The sequence below is a fragment of the Heliangelus exortis genome, chromosome 4 (genome assembly GCF_036169615.1).
Source record: "Heliangelus exortis chromosome 4, bHelExo1.hap1, whole genome shotgun sequence".
Taxonomy (NCBI): domain Eukaryota; kingdom Metazoa; phylum Chordata; class Aves; order Apodiformes; family Trochilidae; genus Heliangelus; species Heliangelus exortis.
In genome coordinates, this window is record NC_092425.1 from 30,248,472 (window position 1) to 30,275,696 (window position 27,225).

General features: G+C 37.7%; 2 protein-coding genes across 14 annotated transcripts in view; one reads left to right on the top strand and one right to left on the bottom strand.

Moving 5' to 3' along the window:
• Positions 1–9,680, top strand: part of APBB2 (amyloid beta precursor protein binding family B member 2) — a 169,070-nt gene extending 159,390 nt beyond the window's left edge. For 10 of the 13 annotated variants that reach the window (XM_071743668.1, XM_071743667.1, XM_071743677.1 and 7 more), the window contains 6 exons: positions 31–145; positions 2,649–2,736; positions 3,801–3,884; positions 4,396–4,511; positions 5,313–5,492; positions 6,058–9,680. In XM_071743668.1, coding sequence (XP_071599769.1) covers positions 31–145; positions 2,649–2,736; positions 3,801–3,884; positions 4,396–4,511; positions 5,313–5,492; positions 6,058–6,225 — 751 coding nt within the window. In that variant the 3' untranslated portion in view covers positions 6,226–9,680. The remainder of the gene's footprint in view (positions 1–30; positions 146–2,648; positions 2,737–3,800; positions 3,885–4,395; positions 4,512–5,312; positions 5,493–6,057) is intronic. The other 3 variants (XM_071743674.1, XM_071743675.1, XM_071743676.1) reach the window with 1 other exon arrangement.
• Positions 9,681–10,204: 524 nt separating this feature from the next.
• Positions 10,205–27,095, bottom strand: NSUN7 (NOP2/Sun RNA methyltransferase family member 7). The gene is made up of 12 exons (XM_071743665.1): positions 26,788–27,095; positions 23,888–24,247; positions 23,429–23,487; positions 21,960–22,090; positions 21,208–21,360; positions 19,746–19,929; positions 17,942–18,152; positions 17,175–17,318; positions 16,386–16,487; positions 15,740–15,857; positions 14,195–14,312; positions 10,205–12,610 (listed from the first exon to the last, which is right to left on the bottom strand). The coding sequence occupies exons 1-12, from the start codon at positions 27,020–27,022 to the stop codon at positions 12,011–12,013; spliced, it is 2,415 nt and encodes an 804-aa protein (XP_071599766.1). The 5' UTR covers positions 27,023–27,095; the 3' UTR covers positions 10,205–12,010.
• Positions 27,096–27,225: the final 130 nt, after the last annotated feature.

The window sequence follows — 27,225 nt, forward strand, 5'->3', positions numbered from 1 at the left end:
CTGATGTGTTGATTTATTTTGTTTACACAGAGATTTCGCTTATGTGGCAAGAGACAAAGACACAAGAATTCTGAAATGTCATGTGTTCCGATGTGACACACCTGCAAAAGCCATTGCCACCAGCTTACACGAAATCTGCTCAAAGGCAAGTGCATTTAATGTCACCTCACTCATCTGTTCAGAGGTCCCTGAGCCTAATAATATATACAATGAGCAGCTGTACACAGCGTTAGTTTAGTTTCTCTCACTGACAAGAAATGGTGTAGAGAATTTGTAAAGGATGTGAATGGATGGGAACATTGGGAGGGTGAGCATTTAGATTGGAGGAAGATGATAGGTGCTTTTTATTTGATAAGTGTGTATAGAGCGTGAAGGTTTTCTTGAATAATGAAGAAGCTGTGGGTTTGAAATGGGAAAAGAACACACAGCTTCAATTAATAATATAGGATGATGTGTAACTTCATAAATAAATCAGACCTCTTTTAAATTGTATTATTCAGTGGTATTATCCTGCAGGACAGACAGAAAAATAGTTGCTCATAATGAAAATAAGGAGAAGTTTTAAGTTACTCCAGTGGCCAGTACCAAGGGATCTTAGTTCTTGCATGTGGTAGTGTTGTCTGTAATACTGTAGAAAACTGTTCAGTAATTTTAATATTTTATTATTGTTGTTGTTGTTATTATTACTATTGTTATTACTATTATTTTGAGATTTGTCACCATTCACTGGTTATTCATTTTGGTTTTCTTGCATGATCAGTCTATAAATGTCATTTTATGCAGCAATAGCAAGGCAGCACATGCCTTACAGCAGGCAAATCTGACTGAAACTCTTCACAGAGAGGCAGTTAAACTGATCTGCTTGAAACTTTCCTTATTCTTCTACTGGTGGTGGACTTGAGGCTGCATCCACCTTTTAAAATAAATATTCTGCTGCTTGGTTTGGTTTTCTTTAAAACATGTCAGTTTGCACCACAGGAAAAGTAGGCTGTGAGGATGACTAACCTTATCAGTTATCTCTGTCTAACTTGTCCCTCCTCATAAGTCACAGCTCAATCTAGAAAAGCTGGTTAGGAAACCTTCAGTTTCTAAAATTCTGCTGATTTACTCTATACCTGTCATTTGGTTTTTACGCGAATGAATGGAATCAGTGAATGGAATCAGTGATGTCAAATTCCTCTAAAAATGTTTCAGTTTTGCAACATTGGAGACATGGCTACTGAACTTGCGATGTTTCATGCAAACAACATGAGCATTTACACAGTGAGCATTACTGTAATCTTCTGGACAGCAGAGTTTTGCCTGAGGCAGTGGCAGAAGGTGGCCCAGCAAAGCCTGACAGGTCTCCAGGCTTGGGCACCTGAGGAAATGCAGGTGGCAGTGCTCAGGGAGCTGCTAAGGTTGGCCAGGGAGCTGCAGGCTCTGCTTGGTGAAGTTTGACACAGGGGACTGCAGCAGGGGCTGACAAGAAGCCTAGACCTGGTGTGTTCCTCTTCTTTTTCCTTCAATTCTCAATTCTCACCAATATTTCTTGCAAGTCTAGCAGGGAAAAATATGGTACACAGGCCACAGTTGCTTTTGTCCAGTAAGGTCAGCATCAAGTAAATGCCACAGCTGCTGTACACAGGGGTATCAGAAAGGCGGTGGAGCTGCCACGTATGTAACAAGGCCATGAAACTCCAGGCATTAATTTTGTGTAAGAGATCAACCGTAGATTTAAAACCATAGCTAATAGTAACACAGAATAAAACAAAATAGCATTGTTAGGTAGAGAATGTTCATTTGTAACTCAGCATTAAGTTGTAATCCTGATTCAGGGAAGCACTTGGCATGTGCTAACTGAGACACTGAGCCTCTTTGCTGAGTCAGGCCTTCTACCTGAGCTGTAGTGTGTATCATTTGTCATCCTTAGGGGAATATTGTCTTGTGTGACTGTAACAAAGAACACTCTCAAAATATAAAACCTAAAAACAACAACAACAAAGAAGGTATAAATTTGCTTGAAGCATCTCCAGACCAGCTGTCATCTGCTGGAACACTCTAGTTCTCTTTACAGATTAAATTGTAATTAACAGTTGCAGCATAAAGAAGCAGATAGCAATGCTTCATATTTGAGCTTTGGAAAACCTCTGTTAGCTTCCCAGGATCACTTCTTAATCATATATTTGTAAGAAATAATCATCCAAAGAGATTATTTTTTAAGCGTTTTTCTTTTTTCCTCTTTTGCTAATACACTTTTTTTGTGAGGAACAGGTTGTATTTTGCATGGGATTTATAATTCCAGAAAAAAACATAAAAATGGAGGAAAAAATTCTACATAGCAGAAGATAGATCAGAGAGAAATGAGAGTGAGCACCCCATGTGTTCATAGGAGTGTTTAGCTCCTGTTTAACTCCATAGCTGGAGTTTTTTTTCTTCTCCATCTGTCTTTCCTCTGGGCTTGGACACCACTTAATTATGTAGTTAAGGAAGGGTGAATAAACTGGAGGAAAATTAGAGTTGTTATTTAAAAAGAGTAGCTTGTTTAGTCATGCAGCTTCTAATTTATTTCAGAAACTAAGGTTGCAATAGGCATAGATTTATACTTGTAGTTGCTATTATACTGTTTCATGTTTTTTTAAATGCTTACTGATGACTATTTTATTCAGATTATGGCCGAGCGGAAGAATGCTAAAGCTATGGCTTGCAGCTCATTTCCAGAGAGGACAGGTGTCACCCTTGATGTTCCTCTGCAAGGTACTGTATCTTGCACCTAGTATCTTTGGGATGGTCCTGTTTTAGGTATGTTTCATTTCTGATGCTGCTTTTGACCAAAAATGGAGTATGTTGGGTGGAGAGGTGAGGAGTGTAGTCATATCTTTCATTACTCTGACACTAATCTGTTACCATATTAAATATTTTTATTGTGTGCTACAGCAACCACATCCTGCTCAGCTATGTCAACTTGTGCATTTTCTCTTTCATTTTGAAATAACAAACATTGCAAAATCAGTCTTACTCATTTGTGGCAACTTTTCATATCAAAATACCTTCTGATTTGAGACTCCACAAATTGGCCAAATCTTCCTTACAAATAGAATATGCTCTGGTTAATCACTTGGTTTCAGAGGAGCTGTTGGAGGAGGACTCCCATGTTTCAGCACCTATTTTAGCAGTTTCCAAAGAAAGGGGTGGAAGCAGATTGTCATCAAATTGAAGGGTCTTTTTGCACACTCTATAGCATGGTAAAAGCAAGTTGCTTTTGCTCGTCATTATCAGCCATAGCTTAATAGCTGCTGATTTGAAAGTATTCCAGGAGAACAAACTTACTTTGTGTTAGCTTTACAGAAAATTACAATCTTCTAAATCCACCAGTTTATACTGAGTACCTTAGTTCTATTCAGTATATCCACTTTATAATTGTCTGCTCTGGCAGTAATATTGTTTACGTATAGACTGTGTTTAAGATATTAACAGGGGTGGTATTAAAATCAGATTCCAGATTTTACATAGTTTTGCAGTGAAACTTCTGTCTGTATGTCTCAGAAGCACATTTATCTGTATTTTATGGCTTTTAATGTGACAGCAATATAATTTGACCTTATTCTTGACATAGATCAAGAATTAGGTGATTCCAAGCTCTCCCTAATTCCTTTAGAAATTACGGAGAATTGTCAGAGGGAGTGAAAACTTGTTTTAATTAATACAGTACCTTTAGAAGACAATTACTGGGTAAATTGCTTCATGTTATTGATGATATAAAACTGGTTCTCCCTGTGATGAATCCTTATGAACAGAAACTGAATTTTGTTCCCATGCAGTAGATTTCCCAACACCAAAGACAGAACTGGTACAGAAGTTCCACGTCCAGTACCTGGGCATGCTCCCTGTAGCTAAACCTGTTGGTATGTAACATTTGTTATGAGACTTCAAAAAAACCTTGCATAAATTCTTAAGGGCTGGGCTCTGCTAGGGAAGTGTAAATGCATGATTTTCAAAGGGCAGATACTCTTCGACTTGAGTCATGAAGACATCTGGTATTCAGGGCCTCACTGGAACGTATGTTTTGCAACCAGAATAATTTGAGAGCTGCTATGAGGGTGGAGTTTATTTCTATTGCTTTCTCTGAATATGAGCTCTGCTACTAATGAGAAGGGCCCTAGAGAACTGAAACAGTGCAGCAGCTAAACAAGATGTTATCCTGTTTTTTCTAAGCCGGTGGCACCTGTTTTGGTTTTGCAGATGAAGAAAAACCTTCCTTCCATCATCAAAATTAATTTTAATAAGACATCCAAAACAATCTGTTTTCTGTACTCCTGTGAAAACAAATGTGCTCATGTGAAAACAAATATTTTGTTGTTGTTTGCTTATACTCATTATTTTTTTTTTTCATTATTGCATTTTCTTCTGTTTTAGGAATGGATACTCTGAACAATGCCATTGAGAGCCTAATGGCTTCCTCTAGCAAAGAAGACTGGATGCCAGTTACCATGAATGTTGCTGATGCTACTGTCACAGTCATCAATGAAGCAGTAAGGCAGCCTGTCTAGTTTAGAACATGTTTAACATAATATGAGTACTGAAAGCAAGGAACACATAAACACCAGTAGAAATTCATTTGCACTAGATTTCATTTGCTTATTTTGCATTTTATTTCTTCCCAGAGATGAGAATCTGCAGACACTCTTACTGCTTGTATCAGCCTCACTTTTATTTACCCTTCCAAGCATGGCCTCAGAAATATAAATTGTTGTAATTACTAATTCACAAATATTTGTTTTAATTATTGGATACTTAAAACAAATTCATTCTTACTCTTTCCAGTATTTGTGAGGCTAAAATGTAGGTTAAGCCCTAAGTAGCAGTCCTAAATTCTAAATTCTGTTTCCCTTATTCTTAGTAAGGAAGCCAAGAGTAATGTTAAAATCTATTTCACATCACTGTTCTTTTGTAGAGTATTTTCTGTAGAGTATTAGTACAACTAAACTTTCAAATAATGTCTTCTATATATGTCTGGTGATGGAGTACCAAACCAACTTACCTACATACCAGTGGTAGGGGAGCATGTTGTGGGGTCATGATAGCCATGCTGGTTTGTGTCTTCACTTGACATGCACAGTGTGCTCAGTGCTACACCCAAAGTCCTGGTCCTCTGGTGACAGCCTAGAAGGGGAGATCCAGCCCAGGACTGAGCACACTGGGTGACTCAGGTAGATAGACAGGAATTCCACAACACTGCATCAGTCTGCATCCCCGTTTAATCAACTTCCAATTGAAAGTGAAGTTTCACAAACTATCCAGTAGTAATAATCAATAATTCATTTCATAACCAGAATGAAGAGGAAATCCTGGTGGAGTGTCGTGTGCGGTTCCTGTCCTTTATGGGAGTAGGGAAGGACATTCACACATTCGCCTTCATTATGGATGCAGGAAACCAGCACTTTGAGTGCCATGTTTTTTGGTGTGAACCAAATGCAGGCAATGTATCAGAAGCTGTTCAGGCTGCTTGTATGGTAAGTGACCTTCTGCAGAGCCACCTAATAGAACTTAAATTTTTCACTACCTCCATAAATAGCTGTCTTTTCAGATTTGCAGAATCAAGGCAGAAAAAGAAATTAAGATAAAAATAGGAACTGGGATTCTGATATATTGAATCAAACAAAACCCATGTATTTCTAAATTTGAAATGTCAGCTTAGTGAACAGTGCCCCTTCCCTCCTAACATCTGCAACTCTGTGTTAAGTGAGAAATCTTTTCTTTTACTACACATGTTTTCTAATGCTTGAAAAACATTTTGCTCGAAGTTGCATTGTATAACCCAGTGACAATGTAGTGAAAATAATCCTTGTTCTGGAATAGCTGAACCCAGAAAACTTATTTTTTATTGAGTTTTCAAAAGCTGTCACATGATTTAGTATCTGCTTTGTGTGTAGTTTCTGCCCAGACTGACAGCTGGGCTTTCATCATGGCCAAAATGGAGGTTTGACAATGTTTCACAAGTATTAAAAATGTATTTTAAATGCTCTGTGAAGGTACTGGATACAGTAAGGATAGCAGAATGCTTTTGCTTTGTTGCAGTTACGGTATCAGAAGTGCTTAGTAGCCAGACCCCCTTCACAGAAAGTGCGACCACCCCCACCTCCTGCAGACTCGGTGACTCGAAGAGTTACAACTAATGTAAAAAGAGGAGTGTTGTCCCTCATTGACACTTTGAAACAGAAACGCCCGGTCCCTGAGATGCCATAGCTGCATCAGAGAGAAGATTCTCCTAACATTTAACTGAAGATAACAGTAGCTACACTAAGGAAAATGAACTGACTGATGTCTGGCCTTCCATTTTAAATTGTTGATGCTTTGTCTTCAGAGAATTTATCCTTATTGAAACAATGTTAGACAAGCATGTTCTCTCGTTTTTGCCACCATCTTGTGATATGAAAAGAAGCATGAATAATTTTTTTGCTGTCAGTGAGTTACATCATGAGCAATGGAAGGTCTGTTTTGATTGTAAATACATGAACATTACCTGAACTCACACACACACACACAAAAAAAAAAAAAAAAAAAAAAAGAATATGGCCACATCCCTCCCAGTGAACTCATGCTAAAGTCCTTGGAGTGAATGATGCCCAAGTTGATAGCTTCACCGTCTTGAGTTGGATTTGTCACAAACCAATCTTAAATCCTACAGCACTTTGCTCTGTTTTCAACACTGGAGTAGGTACCAAGTATTAGCTACCATTGAGTTACGGTAGATTAAATACCAAGTTTGGCTTTCTACAGAACTACACCTGTTAGTTTTAATTATTTGTCAGCATTGGTCTAGCAACCACTTTTAACATCCCCTGACATGCTTTTGAATCATGGTGTCATAATTTTATTTCCTGGTTATACATTATGGTCTTAAAGAATCATGCTTAATACCAAACCAGTGCTGAAAAATCCAGTACTGTTTTCAGTAACTGAGTTTGCAGGATGATCCACTGAAGCTTTTCAGCTTTAAATATGCAAATGCACCCATTGGCTGTTAAATTTATTCTCCTAAATCTGGCATTAATTCATCAAAGACACCATGTCTTTCATGCAGGTCTCATACCAATCAGAAGAAAGAAGTAGTCAGTAATTTTTCTGTCTTAAGAGTCTCATAGAGACTAAAACGTTCCATACCTGAAATTTACAAGTGTTTGATGAAATGTTCCCTTCAGCATCTGGTTGCACAATTCCCCCTTCCCCACACAGTTTGTTGCTGAATACTTAACGTGCCACAAGAATAACAATCATGTTTCCCATTATTTATAAAATTCTGTGAAATTCCCTTTAATGTTCTTGTGACAAAATAGGAAGAGGAGTTTTCAAAAAGGATAGTGCTTCAGGTGGTACAATTTGATTTCAATGCTTCTGCTCCAAAGGCTTCATCTAATTGCTTTGATCTACACACTACTGCAGACCCTGAAAAAATCAGCCCAGTACTGCCCCTTAAAATTGTACCTCAGGCTGATTTTCAAATGCAGTTATGCATCTTGAGTCTCTCTCCTTTGCCATCTTCTGTCTAGACCTGCAGATTGGTATAAATTTTGGAAATGGAACATTAAAAATCTTTTTTAACTAGTGTTAAAAATGTTTTGCCTCCATTTATAGATATGTTCCAAACTGTAACTGTATCCCAAGTCTGCAATTTTTTTTTTTTTTTTTTTACTATGCAAGAGACTGTTATCAACAAACTGATTTATTTTTATTTCCCTTTTCAAAGAAATTACCAGCAACACCTGAGCAGAACAACTCAGGAATGCAAGGGGAACAAATTATGATTCAAGAAATTTCTGCATTGAAAAATGCAGAAAAATCATTAAACTAAACTCAGCCTGATGTATAAGCAAGTGTCAGGTGAAAGCTAGCTGTGCAACTATTGTAATTAAGTTTAGCTCTCTGGAATACCTGCTGAAGAGCTGATCCTCTGCCATTCTCAAATCTATGACCATTATTCTGCACCCCAGGCACTGAAGCAATTGCTTCCCCTCCCAAGCCTCGCAGCCCTGCCAATTTTAATTAATATAAATAAATTTTGTAGCTGCATCTGCACAGTGTTTATTCTTCCCAAGAGAGATCCAAACTCTCTAAACTAAACCAACACTTGGCAAACAGCAGCGTGTAAAGGTTCTTCTCCATATGTGTTGTCAAGGCTGTGAACATCTAGTTAGCTTTCACTAGCAAAGTGAGCAATTGCAGGGAGTGCTGAGAAGACAGAAAGGTATCTGAAAAGCCCTAGGTCACTTGGCAATATATGTTTTAAGAGTTTTGTGTCTGTTAACAAAATGTTGATTTTGCAAATATTTAAGTAGTGTGCTTAATGGTCTGACTATATGTGGCCTTTTTGCTTCAGTAGAGCTCCTTATTCTCCGAAGGATTAAATATACACCCAGGTGTTTGCAGAATCAGAGCCTAACATTGCAAAGACAGTTATCTTCTGTTAAACGATATTTAAGACACTCTTTTTACCATGGCCAAAAACGTGTATATGGGGTATGTATGTCTGAGCTGTTTTAGTTGATGTTATAGCAACCCTTCAGTTACCTATGCATTTTTTTATAATACCTAGTGATTCTATAGGCAGGCCACTGTGTTCACTATGCCCTGTATGTCTGTTGCCATATTTTAAATTAACCTGTTAAATACAGCTTAAAATATTTTTATTTTATTTATTCTATTTTTACTGAAATATCCTGCATTATTATGTTGATGTATTGTCTTTACTGGACATGCTCTTGTAACATTCTCCATTCTGTATACTATAGGTTGCCTAAAAAGAGGCAGGCTTTGTAATTATTTGTAGTCACTTTTTTTTTAAGTCTGTAGAAAAACCATGAAAAGCAAAGCTAATTTCTTAATTTTTTCAATGCAAGTAGTAAGTTAGAGGTAAGTATCACGCCAGTCATGTCATTAATATGCTCCCTTGCAGAAGCAAGGAGATGTATATTTACAGTCAATGACTAAGAGATAAAAGCATTTCTTTCAAAATCTGCAGTTGCTGACTGTAGGTTTTATTTAAGCCACTTACTATTTAATTTGAAGGGGAGCAAGGGGTTGTGGGAGGTATCAGGCAACAGAGGCCACCTACAGAGTTGTTAAACAGGAATAACAAAAATTGCACAGAAGGGCATGGAATCAATTCACAGTAAAATGATGTGAGGGATGTTCTTCCTGTGCCTGTTGCCTGTACCTACTGACACAACACACCCGTTTGTGACAGAGGAAGAAAAGCTGAGGAGTATCTAATAGCTTACACCTGTTCTGTGTCACTAAGTTCTACATCCTTTTCTTCTAATTTGATCAAGTATTTAATAGATCATTTAACTGGGGATCTAAAACTGTTAGTCACCCATGGAAAAATGAACTTCCTTATTTCAGCAGCTAATATGGGCTCTGCCTTTGAGCATTACCATTAACCCCATGACTCCTTTCTTGGGCAGGTTAATTAATACATTGCTAAAACTAGTGCTAGTGCTGTACAGTCAGCAAAAGCAGGATTGATTTTTTTTTTTTTTAACAGCAATAAGAGAGAAGGAAATATACCCACTGTTTATTAGCAGAGCTCAGTCTTACATAAAGCACCTGATTGACATTGAAAAGAACAATTTTCCCTGCTGTTGACCACCTCTCCACATTTAAATGTAATCTGTTCTGAGAATAAATTTAGCTGCTTAAAATGACTGTCTCAACTGTTACTGATCCATCAAACTGGGAAATTATTTCTTTTGTACCACATAGTGGTTGAGGGGAGGGAAAAACATTCTGGTTGTTTAGAAACAATAGCAGTACAGTGGACAGTTTTATATTTAGAAGGTTGAATCAACAGTTTTTAGCTGAAAAATCACAAATATGTAACCAGAAGCAAAGAAATTAATTCCCTGAGATACGGTTGTACTGGAAAAAGTCATCCAGGTGTTTAACTGAGCATGCAGGCTTCCACCTGTGAGCCAGCTGAACTCAGTCCCAGAGGTGGCCACCATGTGATGTTCAGTGCATACAAAATAAGCTGCAGACCTGCAGAACCACAATCTTCATTATCAGCTCTTTGATATTCTTGGTAAGACATCAAGAGTCCAACTGGCTCAGCCTCACAACATTTCAAAGATGCAAGAAAAAGCAAGATGGGGCCAACTGTGGGACATCATGTATGTTACTGCAAAGTACCCCAGAAATGCTGTCATCAGACAAACACATCTGTGTGTTCTTTCACAAGCAGTTTTAATTACATTTAATAAATGAATGATAGATTTTTATTTTAAAAAATAGAATTCAGGTCTCTAGCTGCACAATCTGAATTTCTTTTAAGCATTTAACAAGCATTTAAAAAAAAAACAAACTTGAGATGTCCTGACATTCCATTCATTTTCCTAACATGTAGGATCTCTCATTCTACAAGATGTTTTTGAAATAAAATAGGAAATTATATTTTTCCAGTTCTGTGTATTGCAAGCAAACAGATCCAGTTGTATCCCTACTGTTTGTTCAGAAACAAGAACAGATGGAGTTCATCCTTTTACTGGAACAGGTAAGGAGCACGGGTTACTTGCAGGGATATACAGCAGGTGAGTGATCCCTTTGATTAGGACAGCTGGCTCAGATTAAAATGCTAAAAGAAATTTTCACTGATTTTAAACAATGATATTGATCTGATGAACACAGCCAGCTGCCCACAGTGCTGGTGTATTACCATTCACATTCTTTCTTCTAAAGGTAGTGCTGATCTGCCTATGTTGGCTGGCAGTGAGGAAAAATAGATATTAAAATGTTTTCTCTGGGCAGGTCTAAATCCAAACTTGTTTGTCAAATAGGTCAAGATTCCATACAATATTGTCTACACTACTGGCAACAAATATCTTAAATGATTGTGTAGAGGAAAATTTCTCTTCTGGGACACAGCTACCTTTGCTTTTCTATATTGTTATGCTTTGTTTCATTTCTACAACAGTATAACCTAAATAAATGCAATGCCTGAGGTTCCTCTTTCTGTCATTCTGTCTTTGTTTACCATTTACTTTCTTTATACTCTCCATATTTAGCACTAAATCAGATTCTTGTTAAAAGTATCTATGCTTCATTTTTATACCCTGCTCAGGCTATAAGGCTATTGTAGATATTTTAAAGTTGTTTTATATTTGCTAGCAAGAGAGAGCAGGTTAGAAACTCACAGCTGTTTCCAAAGACAGTCTGCTCTGTTTTGTCATTATTCAGCTGATTAGCAATAAAATTTCTAAAAATAACTTATTTTGACAATAGCAGCTCTTTTCAAATAAGAACTACTTGTGTTGAGAAAGGTGGTATAAAGCAGTTATACATCATGCCATAGTCTGACATGACATTATGATGATAATTCAGTATTTTTACCTGAGACTTTTATATGGTTTTCATTGTTAAAATTGTCAAGCACTCCTGAGTAGAAACCGAGGGAGTAAATACTAGAAAGCTTGTGCATGGGGTTTTGTGTACTGGGACAGCTGTCTGTACAAAAGTTAACTTCTAGTTTTAGAAATCAAGGTGAGCTGCCTGGCTTACCGTGCAAGGCTTACTTCCTGTGTGTCACAGTCTAAACAGTAACTTGCAAAAACAGAATCTAGCACTTGTAAAGAAAAATGCAATCCCACAGTATTAAAAAGAATAATAATAATAATAATTTTGAAATACGAGTATTCTTCCAGCTCTGTTCAGGCTGAGGGGGGAAATCCTATATGCTATAACTTGTAATTTCAAAATGTATAGCAAAACTTTGTATTTTTGGACCTCATTCCCCAGTGGCCTATCGGTCCTATGTAGCTGAGCTACATTCACTTTAAAGTGAAATTACTGTGTGTAATTAAAGTGTTCAGAATTACTGTCTAACAAGGATATTTCCACACAAATACCCAATAATCTGTCTGTTGTCCACAGCAAGATTATCCTGCGTATAGATACACTGTAATCTATGTGTATTGATTAATATATATGCACGAATCTTTACCTTCTGTGTAAAGGTAGGGACAAAGCTTGAAGATTCTTACAGCCATGGGTGAATGTGGCTACGCACAGGTGGCTTGATCCCTTTAGAGAGAGGCTGTAGAAGTGTCCTGGCAGCCTTTGCTTTAGTCAAGCAATGAAAGCACTGCTGAGTTGATATCCTGGGTTTGCTTCCTTGTGGTGTTAGTGCTGGAGGAAAAACAATTTCCACAGTCTTCAGTGAAAGCTTCTTACGTTCTGCACGGGGCTTTCTAGCAAATGTCTGTCTTTCAGATGTCACCTTGCCTGCGGGTGACAAATCTGATGTGTGCTTCAGCACTTCAGGCAGAGCTTTGTCTGAAATGGGGTTGATAGATTTCTTCAGCTGAACAGAGCTGCTTGTTTGGCTCATGTGCTTTTGGTTTATGTTACTGACTGCTTTAGACACTGAAACTTCAGCTTTAATACTGGATACAGGTGGATGGTGAAGGAACTCTGCAGGCTTTGGCTCTATACCCCTACCACTGATATTACGTCTGTGCTGTGTTGCTTTCCGTTGCTTTTTCCCTTCCTTTGATTTTTTTACAGCAATGCCATCCAGTAGTCCTTGAGATGCAGCACGAGACAAAATTTCACTAGCAGGCACATTCTCAGGATCTTTCTGAAAATTTCAAAGGAAACAATAAGTTTAGCCACAACACAGAACTACAAACTCCATCCTTCAATGGGAGATTCCCAAGAACTTACTCCATGAGAAAACTATGGCAGAATCTAGCAGAAAGCTTTAAATCCCATGATAAATGCTAACCAAACTATTTATTCAAGAAATAACATGAAATGAACGTGTTGTGGATCTGAGCATTTGCTCTTTTGATACTTCGCCCTCTACAGGCCTGAAAAAGGGAAAAATAATTCTAGAGGTTGTACTACATCTCCCACATGGACTTGCTCTGTAACTTGCCTGTAATAACATGCATTTATATTTTTAAAAGTCTGTATCAGAAATAGTAACCAAGATACAGAAGTGTTATCAACAACATCAAACAGGGATAATTTTCATGATAATGAAAATCCCTGCTCATAATGTATAAGCAAGGAACTCTCAAACTGGATTAACTAGGAACCAGGTCAACATCCAAATATGTAAAGAGAAGCAATGGGAAATAAACTATTTACATCTAGCCTAGAAGGTTTCTGTAAACCAGAGACTTTCATTTAAATCACAAGTACATGTTTTATGCTTTTCAGAAAATAATTTCCAGAGTCACCTAAAAATTGGCAAAAAAAAAATTGGAGCAATTGCATTAGAATTTTACTTAAAATAAATCAGCTACCTGAAACAAAAGAGAATCTGGCAGACAGATGTACACAGGAAAATTACCAAAAACTTACTAGCTCAGGGAGCCAGGTTAAAAAATATTTTACACTGAAAAGGAGATCAATAACAGATAACTTGAAAGCCTTTTCATGTGTGATTCTCTTCCTCTGATAAAATCTTTCCATTCCCCTGAAGACACGAGCTTCTTTCAAGCACTGTAATTGCAGTATGATAGAAAGTGATACAAATAATGGAACAAGGTCTCATATTTTCAATGAAATTCAAATTAGCTCCCCCCCTTCTTCTTCTGGTGAAAAAAAAGTCCTGCTTTTTTCATACATGAGGAAAATGTTGATGCTTAGAGATGCAAACGAGCCCTTCAAGGGATTCCTTCCTCAGGAATCAGGCCAATCTTTTCCATTTACTCAGCAAAAGCCCCCTGCCTTTCAGGCCAGATTTACATATGCCTTAGTTTTGGAAGGAAAGATATTCACACCTGTTTTATTCAAATTATAATGAAGTCTCAAATCGCCAGGGGTGACATTGCTGGATACTGTCAAATCTTGGTGACACATCCAGACATAACAACTTTACTGGACACCATTATTCATGAGTAACCAAGCTGTGTATTTCATTCCAAGGTGTGACAGCAAGGATGTGTTACCTCTGGATATTCCTAGCATTGGTGTATAATGAGAAACTGCCCTTACCACAAACAACTCCAGAAGAAAAGGCACATGTTGGGAAGTTGTACTCAGCATAAAACTCTAGAAGTGGCACATTTAAACTGCTCACCTGTTCTTTGTTTTTAAGTCAACTGAAAAACAGCCAGGAATATTTTTTTAAATGTTTCATTTCATATATCCTTTCGTAGAAAATGGCAATATTTGTTTTAAGTCTTTTTAAATGGTAATTTTCTTAGCTTACCTCTCTTTCTAGAATAGCTAGAAAGCAACCACTGGAAGATTCTGATGGCTCCATTTTGAAAAACAACTCGGTGGAAGCATCTGAATTTGAACGAGTATTAAAAACAGGAGGAATAAGCCTGTAGAAAATAAGAAAATAATGCTTGAGGATATAAAAGCAATTTTAAAATATATACTGAAAGTAATTTCCAAATTGTGTCTTTCAGCAACAGCTTTACAGAGCCAATAATCCTCAATTTTAAAAACTACAAGAAAGACACAACAATTAATCTTTACAGAACTAATTCTGTTTTTTCCAGTAAGTAAGTATATTAACCACCAGATAATAGATACATATGAAGACAAATAGCAACTAAGTTCTTTTTTTAGTCTGCAATTACTAAGTTATCAAGTTGTCCACAAAGCTGGGGAAGGCTCTGAAAATGCTGAGCAGTATATAGAAATTGTAGAGGTGTTGGCTTTGAGTTACTAAGAGTATGCTCACGTTACTAGGTACATGCTTATAATATCTCCCTATCATCTTAGGAGAAAAATGCCAATCTGTAGTAAGTTTTTTCAAATTTACCTCACTGATGCATTGCAAAACTGTATCTGATCATCATCAGTGAGCATTATGTGTAACATACTTTTTTGTAAAATTCTTTGGACCAGTCACAGTTAACATTTACCATTTTAATCATTCCAAATTTAAATTCACTGAATGGTATCTTGAACCACACTACCACGATGGCCAATTCACTAACACCTAAGATAGTATGAATTCTAAAAACAAAGTATTTCTGTCTTGTGTTTTTGGCAACTAAACTCTTTTAAGTTGTATCCTGTAACCAACTATTGTATCTACATGCAAGCAAAGTGCCAACTGTTTGCATTCATCTACTGTGACTGAAAAAATCCAGAAAGTATCCATTAGTCTTTTAACAATTGCTCCATCTGACAGGGGTGACAGCTGGGAAGTTTTAGCTACATATATAACATATACAACACACATACCTTTTCAATAGATATTTGTATTTGTGTGAGTGCACAGGACGTTCTCTTACTGTAACCTGACCACCCAGAATTCATTCACCTGAGTACAGGGATAAGCAATCCTACAGCAGAGGTTCTTGTTCTTCTATATAATTCTCCATTTTAAGACTTGATATCTTCCTTTGAAACTGATTGTTCTAGGTGAGAAGCTGAGAGCATGCCTGTGAGTTCCCTGAGTTCAAATCTCCATTTTATCTTAAACTAACTTCATTCTCTGAATACCAATAGGGTGAAAGCCATAGCTCTATGTGAAGCTTGCCATGATGTTTTTTCCAACCAGTCATGCTTTCTGCCCAGCTTGATTTCAGGTGGAAACAAAAATATTAGATGAAAAAGTCACAAAGATGATACTTGCTTGTAACACCAACATTAATTGAATGAGAGATGGCAAAAAGTATTTTAAACACGAATCTAATGAGAGACACAGATCCGTCTAGGACAGGTTATGCTACAATTATGCTACTGTTTGAAGTTATACTTAATTTTTCCGTAGACAAAACTACTCATTGCCTACCTATATGGTTTTACTTTATTTCCTTCCACTCGAGATTCCAGTGCTTTTTTCACTACTAGTTCATTTTCTTCTGAGTAAACTGAACAAGTGCAGTAAACAATAGCTTGTACTTTGTTAACTACAAAACAAACAAAAAAGAAAACAACTTTTCTTCATACAAACAGGTTTAGTGAAGACTGAAACCAGCATAAAAATTATGCTTGATGTAATTTTTAAAAATAAAGTATATCCTCCAGCACACATTAGTATTCAATCTCTAGTGGTTTATAACAATGAAGATGTTTTAAACTATTTGCAGATTTCAGCAGAAATTCAGGGCTACTGTCCAGTCTTTTTGCACAGCAACCAAAGGAGCCAGAAAGAAAGTGGCAGCAGGCAGAGGGAAAGTGGCAGAGACTCCACTGACAACTTTCCCAAATCAGAGTACAACTAAGCCAGTTCTCTATACAGTGACAAAGATTATTGTATTACTGGGTGGTGAACACTAGGACACAGATACACCCTCAAACTTGAGGAGAGCGTTACTTATGGGGTTTGTTTACACTTCTAATAAACAGCACATTTTTAACTCTATAAAACCAGGTGGCAGTGCAATGGAATTCATAGTATAAGATTACCCCAGAAATCCACAAGCTGGCACACTTACATTTCATTGCATGCATCAACTCATTAAGCTGCCTCTCAGCAAGAATATTGAGTTTATCCACAGATACACATCCTTGGAAAAGGTCTCTTAGCAAGCCTGCATCTAAGTGCAAAGAGTTGTAAATTTATTAATGCAGCATGTATGAGTGTCTTAAAACTTGGCTGTTTGCAGAAAATGCTTTGGCAAGAGACCAGTTCATTACTGGTGCAGTGGAAAGGTAAGCTTTATGAGTTACAATACCAAGAAATGCCTAAATTATTATTCTTTGCCTCTTCACCCGTCTAATGAAAAGTGTACAGTGAACAGACTTATACAAACAGCCAATAAAGAAATATATTCAAGGGAAAATTACATATATTCACTGGTATCTTGAAATAAATTTTCTATCTAAAGGCTATATATACTCTGCTCCCCAGAACAACCCTCTAACATTATACTATTGACTAGAAATTGACATTACAAAATGCTGTTAATCCTTCAGTGCCACCTAGAGAGATTTTTTCTTGTTGAGAATTTCAGGATAGTCCAAATACACACTTGCTCACTTTGTGTGGAAAAATCATCTGTGTTATTTTCTTTTCTTTTACATTTCCATGGTGTCCTGCACATACATTATACTTACAGAACTATGTACGGTGTTTAATATATATAGTTTATACTAAAATAAAATTCTAAAAGGAAGGGTATTTTATAAAGTTATACCATTTACTGAAGCTGCTACAATGTCCAGCCCACAATACTTCAGTACTATTTCAACCAGGAAGCATGAGCTACTGTGCCAAAAGTTACCTCCATGATCATTGACAATAAAGTCTATTGGATTGCCAACACCCAGTCCAGAGCATTGTGGTAGCAACAAAATAACTTTTGCATTTTCAAGTCTTGGGTCTACTGGGTCAATATCAGTGAAGTCTTCATATAACAAGTGAATATCTGAAAAAAAAAAATTGAAAAGCTTGGAAGTTCTACATGCAAGCAAACCAGCCTAATTTCAACGTGATAAATGTGAAGAGACTGTGGTGTTCAACAGAATTCCATACAGCTAGACCCAGATCCTCCATAATGTGTCCTGCTGATTTCAAACAAACTGAAGGACTAGCTAGACCTTAGCATTTTCCACTGAAAAGACTCCTAATGGGGTTCCAGAATCTTGTTGCATTCTGTTCCTATTTTATCCTATGACTAAACTGGACAAGTGCACACGCTTTACAGTAGCACTCTCAAACAGCTGAAAATTGGACTAAAAGCACCAGCAAAGACACCAAATAAATGGAACTTTTTTCCCAGCTACACCATCTGCTGAACAGTAACTATTTATATGGAAAAAATTCCCCTTGACATTTCAGGAGCCTGATTCTATGACATGGTTAATCTGCAAATTTTTATTAACTTGATTGCAGCTGAAGAGCTGTCAGCTCACCTTGTGACAAAAAATAAGTTGTTGCAGCTCTCCCCAGGTCCTCAAAGAATGGATCTCTGAATTCTGATAGAACTGTGTCATGTTTATAGTTAAACATCTGTAACACAATACTTTATGCAACTGCTTTAACACCTACTTTTACATTCCATGTGACTGAACAAGCTCCTCAGTTCTTCTGCTTTTTCTGAAGATTTCACACCACAAACAAAAATACTGGATGTGCTGTAATTTGTCAGCACTGACAAATGGGCAATGGTCAGATGGGAACCCAGGTGAGCCACAATAATGTCGTCCCCTATGTTCAGCAGCGCCTGTGAAGAGTGCACAGCAAGGCTGCGAGACTTATCCTAGAAAACAATGACACAAAAATTGAGTATGGACAACTAACTTGGTTCCTGTGAATGCCAAACTTCTTTTCCAAACTGGGAAAGCATTTCATCATTTTCATGACACAGGGAAAAGGAGGCAGGAGAAAAGGTAATCAGAGATAGACAGTTCTGCTAGTACAGAATTAAGTACAAAATGAAACACTGTATTAAGTTACTAAATTTAAATAAATCTAACTAACATATAAGAAAGTGTAATATCTGTAGGCAAAAGAAATGTGTGTATCATCTCCATAAGGAGGAACTCCTAGCAACGGCCCGTTCCAGGAAATACAGAGGCCACAATATGTGGAACTCATCCTCAGAGGCAGCTTAACAGAGAAATACAAAACCATTCACACAGCTTTTCGTGGTAATTAACATGAGAAATTAAGCCCTTACCAGGGCTTAATTGAAGACCAAGATTTTGCTGGCATTCAAACAACACAGAGGCAGATTTGAATGCAGAAAGCACAGGGACCTCTCAACAAAAGATCTCATGCTACAGGTGATGAAGAGACAGAGATCTGTCCAGCATTATCTTCACCAAATTACTACACAAGGTAAAGACTGCAGATAGAAGCCACAGGTACTATGCTTGTACCAGATCTGGCAAACACTGATGATAAAGGGCAAGGAGAAAAAAAAAAAAAACAAACACAACTTTCAGTTCACATTTGATGTGAACTGATACAGCACTCAAGTACCCCCCCCTACCCTTCCAGAGAAAGACAGAGTTTTGAGGGTTCTGTTCCCTCACTTTGACAGTCTTAAGTAGTAATACCCAGCATTTGTTCCTGTGATCTATAATCTGTCGTGTATAGTTCTTTTCTGCAAGTCTTCCATTCAAAATACACATGCTGAAATTAAATACTGACTACTGGATTACTTTCTAAGTTGAGTAATAATTTTGAGGGCTAAATTTCAAGCAAATGCTAAGTATCAAGTGAAAATGCCCTTTGAAATGTTTCTGTTAAGTGCTCAAGAATCATCAGACACTTAAGACAATCTGTGGTTGTGTGTTGTTGCATGGTTATTCCACACCACTGCTCTAGAATAGGAACCTCTGACCAATCTTGCCCGGAGAGGATAATAATGGCAGGTCAGGAAAAATACCAGGGGATGTTATGTAGATTTAAAAACCACACTGCACAAAATACTAAGTACTGCCCTCATTCCAAAGATACAGTTAAAGAACAAGATATATTAACATACCATTACCTACTAACAGGTGGTAATGCATATAGATATATGTAGAAACTTTCCCCACATTTTCAGAAGGAAATCTGCCTCTTTGGCCGCTTTTGGTGCTTATTTCAACAGCTTTAAGATTGAATTTAAAACATTCTACTAACTTAATTGTAGCTATCAATTATAAGCATTAACATTTGCATGCTAAATTTACTAAGTGAAACAATTTCTAACGTTCTGATTATTAAAAATGTCCAAAACCTTATGAGAGTATGTTGCTTCCTGACTGATAGAACAGAACAGTCACACAATACATGACCTCTTCTAATGCAAGGCATTATATTAGTTTGCAGTTCACATTACTCAAGAGTGACATCAACTCACCTGCAGTACGAGTTTGCAGTCTGCAAAAATATCTAAATTAAGCAGTTCTTCCTTAAGAGAGGAAGGAAAAACCAATACATCAGGGCAGTGTTGGTCCATACAGTACGTGTAATGGTCCAAGTCTGACACAGATTGAACTCTTCTGAATCCCCTTTGCTCCAGTTCCCTGAAAACATCTTGAAGGCTGTTAACATACAACTCTGTCCATTAAATATTCAAGAGTTACTTAAGCAATATAATCACATTGATGATATGGTTTGTCTGTTCTTTTTCAAGTGTGTTTGTGTATATGTGTGTATCTATATATAGCTATACATTTTAAAAGAAATATGCAGTGCTGTCTAATGCAGGAGGGGAAATCACTATTTTAGGCACATAAATTCAGGTTTGAAATAATTAAGTTAATGTTTGGTAAAAAAGATTAAGAAGGAGGTATGAGTCTCCAGAGGATGACTCAAAAGCATCAAAACATAAATGTCCCTGTGCTCAGGAGACCATGTAGCAAACTTACTGCTGGAACAGTTCAGTTCTTTCAATTGCTTTCAATTTAGACCAGCCTGCCAATGAATTTAATGGCTTATAGCTGAAATAATCTTCGTGTAAATATAATAAAGGCATAAATGCTGACATTTGCAATTCAAATATCATAAAGATTTAAAGTATATACACTAAGACTCGTTGGAGTTTCAGGTTGTACCGTAAGCTGATATGGTGCATTAACCATAGGGTCAGCACAGCAGCTTTCAGCTCAGTCTTAGTTAACAGGTGCAAAATCACAACCAGATTAAGACACTTTCTCTATCTTGCCTATAACCTAAGCACAGACCATTGGTCCAACACAAGACTATGAAAACAGAATTCTTGAACACATGATAAAACATGTGACTACCTGTCTAATAAAAGACAAGCTATCCTGGTACTGTTCGTGTAACAGAACAGAACTGGGAACACCAGTGTTACTTGTAGAATAGCCCACCAAATATAAGGATTGAAAAAAATGTATTTCAGGTTTACACTATCCAGAATAATATCCAGTACTAACTATTGTATTGCATCTCTCTTAAAACTCTTTGCCACCACTATGGCTTAGAGTAATGCACACACTTTTAAACAAGTTTTCTCTTTCTCTGTTTTGTCACAGAGTTCACTCGCCTACAGAGATTTTTAAAATTTATTTCTTCATTTATTTGGTGAAAGACTCACACAAACAAAAGAATAGTAAGAAGAAAAAACGTTTCATAACTTTTTACAGTTCATTAATACCACTACTGCAATAGATTAAAAACTACAAACAAGCATGAGGCAAAGTCGCAGGACAAAGCAGAAACAAAGCAGAATTTACGATAAGAAACTTAAATTACTGGTAATAATATAAACTGGCAATTCTAAAACAAGTGTGTAGCAAACTGTATCATTTCATCTATAAGCCCATCAATATTAGATGATACCTTAAAGACCTTACCTGACTTTCAATGTGTTTACCCAAACACATAAAGGTAATGCAGAAGCCCTCTGTTCCTGCTTCCGTACGGTTTCTGGTAGAAAGGATTCAATTGAAAGAGCACCATGTTTGATGCGGTATCTTGCTAGTGCAGCTGCCAACTTGGTCTTAAAACTACACAAGCATAATCACAAGATTATTAAACTTTGCAAGTGATTACAATAGCTATTAGCATGAAATATTTCTTTTACAACACTACCTTGCTCAGAAACGGAAGCCAAAAGTGAAGCTTCATTTTACAAGATGCTACAGAAAATACAGAAAACCAAATGTCTGCTGAGTTCATCAACAGTCTGATAAAAGAAATACTTAAATACTACTTTAAATGTTTATTTTACGTATCTTCCGGTTTTGTACTAATTAATTACAATAATAAATATTTAACAAAGTTCTGTAATATAAGTATTACTAAGTAAATGGATGTTATTCCATTCCATGACATCTTGACTCTTCTAAAATTGTATGAAAAATGTTTCAACAGCTCCAAAATAATATACCTTTTTTAGCAAAGTACTTAACAATATAAAGATGTTTTTTTAAAAAGCTGTATTTTCCTTAACTATAGGAATGTGGAAGTTCCCATCAAATTATGTTCTCATTAAAAATTGGAACAAAGCACACAAAATTTGAAGCTGAAGACATCTGTAATATTATTATACACATCTGTATTTCTGCTAATACTTATAAACAAAATAGTTCTTAGCATGTATTACCTGTATAGATAATCCTCTATTTGGTGAATCTCTTCTACAGGTTCTTCTTTATCAAAAATCTTTCGTGCTTTAAATTTTCGGTCTTGTAGGTCATAAAGCATCACAACCAGCAAGCTGGTTAATTCATCTGGCTGCAACAGAGAAGCAACAGGACAGAGAAAGTGACACAAAACATGACTTAATTCTGCATAAGAAGATCCATATCAAAAAGTAGTCTCCCACGTGAGAGGCATTAAAAACTCCAATGAAGCCCTGATTTGTGAGAATATGAAATTAATTCATTAGGAAACATGAATTTCATGTTAGTGAAACATGAAACTCAGATACACAGCTTAAAATTTATTTACCTTATCAAAGTTAAAAACAGATACACAGCTTAAATTTACCTTATTAAAGTTAAAAACATTCACTATACACGCAAATAATATACAATATCTAAACAACTTCTAATAGTTTCTAGAATAACTGAGGTAACAAAAACTTCTTGTCTATCAGTTTGTCTCCTGTGGGATTTTCAGTATGTAACAACCAATAAGCTCAGTTGTGTTGACCATGGGACATATGTAAAATCTCCTTCCTATGGCCAAATGTTTAAAACAGGGAGCAAGCATCTCCTTAGTAGGATCAGTAATTAACAGCACTTCAGTTACTCTTTTCTACCTCTTTTCATTAAATTCTTTCCACTCTTACACCTTTGGAAAATCTAACTCTCTAACAACTCTGAGTGAAAGTAGCTAGAAAATTCAAGTTACTAGGGAAATACCACCAAATACGAACTGTTACCACATAAATCTTATTTCTTACAAAAACAAGCCAAAAATCAAACGTCTTATATCATCTGCCTGCTCATATCCATCACCACTAATCACATCAGTTCAAATTCATCTTGTCATTTTCAAAGGCATCAAAACTAAACTGGAATGAACAGCAGGTTACTCTGTCAGGTCTAGATTTTCTTTGCATGTCAAAGAAGGGAAATATGTTGAGAGTAAATGGGAATAATTTTTGCCAGTACAGTATTTTGTATACAACACAGTTTGCCCAGGGAATGAAATTCTTTTGTCTGATGGGCTTCACTCCTTCCTTTCCTGTTCCCAGGGACAGGAAAGGAGCATGACTTTTTTCTTCACTCACAGGGTAACACAGCAGGGAAGGGAAACACATGGACTGGCTCATGGAAAACATGACTGAGCAAGTTTTAACACTGTTTTGGTTCACTCCTCTTTCTTTGAAAGTTTTGATTCCTAGCAGTAAGGTGCTCAAGAATTTCACAAACAATTTTATCTAGTATCTTGGAGACTGGTGCTTTAGACAACTAACTAAAGAGCCCAGCAACGTTTCAGTCACAGGCTACCATGTAGTTCAGAACAACAAGTGGTGGGTTTTTTTGAAGAATGTTGAAGAATCCTCTGAAAAGATTCTAATTACATCAACTCAAAATACATAAAATGCACTTCCTCTTCACTTACTATTGAGTGGCATGGGTAAATACCACTATCTAACAAAATTTCTTCAAGAAGATCTTGATCTGGAAAAAAAAAAAAAAAAAAAAAAAAATTGGCAATTTACACTATGAAATCTACAAGATTCTATGGAAAAAAAATAAAAACTTGAAAATTGCCAAAAAATAAGCTGCAAGCTTAACCATCATTAAAATTAAGAGCAAACCATCATGAATTAACAAGTCCACGTACTTCCTTTGTAGCAAAAATTATAGAATTTATATGTTTCATTTCATTACATCCTAACAACACTTAGAAATATTTACATATCTAAATGATAGGAGAGTTCTAGCAGTAACCTGTAGTTTAACAAAACATTCCCCTGATCTCTGCAGGGGATCAGGTAGAAACTAAAGACTGTGTTTTTACATATATTCTCTGCTGTATAATTTCTGTTGGCAACTTCTAGAAATGTTTTGTACTTACATTTTAGAGCACTGAAAGCCAGTTCATAAGATACACACTGGGAATACTCATGTTTGAAAGTTAGCATGGGAGATAATGAGCCATCCCCATACCGCACCAATGCTCTTTCCTTGGGCTTCTCAGTATGAATGACTTGGAAAATCTTTGCTGCATTTACATACACAGTGTCAGGATAGCCACTCTTCTCAGTCAGAGTCATTGTTCTTTGCTCAACAAATCCTTCTTCGTCTGTAATTTTCTTTTCACTCCAGTCTGAAGTATCATTTATAACATTCTCATGCAAAGGCCCTAAGTTACTTCTGGAACCTGGCTCTTTTCCAGTTGCTGACTGTGTAGCTGCAAGTGACAATCCTGCTGCCTCTGCAAAAATTAAAAAAAGTCTGCATTGAATAATGAAATTTTCATGACATTTTTTCACTGTAATACACTTTTCTCTTAATGTTCAGGTTTTCAATATAATTTATTATCTTGTATAGGTTCTAATCCCATATATATATATATATGTATCATCTATACTTCTATAAGTCTCTCATCTTACATGTAATCAAGAAGTCTTTATAACAGTTTTCTTGCCTTAATTATTTACACTAACTCAGATACAAAGATTGGTTGTTTCCAAGTGACCAGAGATTTATGATAAATTATCCTAAACAGACTATATGCAGAGATTTGATTCTCTGTGTCTAATGAGAAGCATTATTGCTGCAAACCAAACAGTAGCTCTAACTAGGAATTCTACATTAATAAAAAGACACTACAAAAATTTCAAAGCAGCCATCATCACTTCCAAACTTAATAAAAAGAGTAGCAGTGTTTCTCACATGCTTGTCCTAAACAATGCATATCTGTTCCTAAACAATGGATGGTAGAGTTCATCTAAGTGTTAATGTATTTCATGTATTACCTAAATAGCAAAATTTTAAATGCAGCAAATCCATTCTAACAGTCTCTGAAGTTATTACACAATATACCATAAGCCCATGTGAATTTCTTAAATTTTCTACACATTAACAGTAAAATAAAAATTACCTTCCCTCAAAGTGAAAAAGCATTTCAAGAACGAGAAAAATAAAAAGCCCTCATGTTAGTTGAATTTAAAAAAAATATTTAAATTACACCTAAAACCTACTTAACACATATCCATCACAGTGCTTGGATTTAACACATTTGCTCGGGTTGCTATAATGTGCATTTGGGACGACACTTGGAGGCTTAGAAGTCAGGTTAAATGTTCAGGAGGGCTATTTAAGTCAAAGCAAAATTAGTCACAAAGCAAAGATTTTTTTTAAAACACACCCTAATCTATTTTTCCTGAATGAAGAAGAATGATACAAGAGAATCGTGAAGAATTTAGCAGCTGTAGCACAGGAAGACAGACGTGGACCTGGTACTGACAAATACTTCTGGGTATTTTAGGACTAGTATTACAGAACAGCAAAGTTTGTTCTTTTTGCCTGTCTAAAAATTAAAAAAAAAAAAAAAGGCAGCAATACTCTGACAAAAGTAAAGCATCTTCTCTTTTGCTACACAATTTAGTTCAATACAACTATTCTCAAGCTTTTTCTCTGCATGCCCCCACATTCCTCAGGATTCGATTTCAGCCAAGAAATGCCCCATGCAGAGCCAGCATTCCCCTCTTCAAACTGGTTTTCCCCAATATATCTGATGCTCAGCCCATTCCTCCTTTCTCCAAAACCAGCACAAGGTTAGTGCCCATCCAGTCCTGCCTTCTCCAAACAACCAAACAGTGCTGCTTCCTGAATTCTGGCAGCTCTTCCAGAGGAGGACACATCTGATTCTCCCCGTATCTCCTTTCCCAGCACCTGCTTCTCCAAACTGAAAGCCATCCTGCAACAACTATCTCTTTCCAGAGGTCCTGGGCCTCACACTGTCTTTTGGTGGGAATTAAGCACCAACACCCCTAGTGCTAGATACAGCACCGATGGATCCATAAAACAAATGTAAATTTATTTTATGAAGCCATACTGAAACAAAACAAGCAGCCCTATCAAAAGAAAAGCACTGTTCTAAAGTACCAGATTAACTAGATCAAATCAAACCTCTTGTGTTTGGAAAGGAAACAAATCATAAATGCTTTCAGGACGTTTTACACTAATGAGAAGATGTGTAATTGACTACACAGAAACAATGAGAGCACCTAAGAGGGACCTGGAGCTCAAATCCCTTCACCAGCTGAACACAAAATACTCTTTTTTGGAATCTGTCTCATGTGAACCAATGTTTGTAGTGTCAGGACTTTCAAGACTTGCTGGGTTACCATTTACTGGTTCTGACTTCTTTGCCCAAGCCGCTTTTGCTGACCTGCAGACACACTGCTGCTGCTACGGCTTATGCACCATGCTCTTTCCCCCAAGACAAATGTCACCTCAACAAACCGGAGACGCCAGCGCCCTGCGCACCACGGCTGCCACTGCCCGGCTCCGTGCCTAGCGGAGAACACCGAACTTCATCAATAGGAATCGACTGCAATTTCCCCGAGGGGAAGGGAATGTGAGCGAAAGTCAGAAAGTGAGCCACGAGCCCATTCCCAGCTCTGCTTTATTTGTGAGAAACGGCCCCCATCAACCCACAGTATAAACAGTCATACAGAAAAAAACATATTAATAATAAAAATACTCGCTTGTGTTGCGAAGAGCTTCTTGAAATGCTGGGCTGCAAGGCCTTAAAAAGAACTAATCCCTTCCCAAACCATACCGGTGCGGCCCGGGCGCCTTCTACGCCCTTTCCCCTCAGCGGTAACCCGAGGGCCTTTTTCTTTACCCCTGACCTCCCGGGGATGGCGGCGCCGGTTGCTGAGAGCTTCCCGTGGGCACCGGATCCCCGCTGCCGCGGCTGGAGTTACCCACGCCTCCCCCTCGGCGGGTCCCGTTAATCCTTACCCGCCAGCGAGAGACGCTCCCCTCCCAGCAGAACCCGACCAAGCCCAACCGAGCCCCATCGCGCCGCTCCCGCCCCGCTCACAGGCCGCGCCCGCCGGGCTGTGTCAGGCCTGGGGACCGTTGGCTTGGGGAAGGGGCGCCGCCACTCTCCGTCCTGCGGCAGGGGGGTCCGCATGCTCCGCTCCCCCGCCTGACGGTGCCTCTGGCCGCCAGCCCCCCTCCGGGCCGGGGACATTGGTTCGGGCCGTGGCGGGTGCGAGGGCGCGGAGCGAGGGGAGGCTGCGGGAGCAGGGGGGGTGAGGCGGCGGCGGGGCTGCGGGTCCGTGAGATGCGGGACGCGGGTTCGGCTGGGCGGCGAGAGGGGACCTGGCAGGCTGGCGCTGCGTCTCCAGGGGCCAGGCTGAGCCTTGCCCAATGCGGAGTCGCATAAGTAATGAA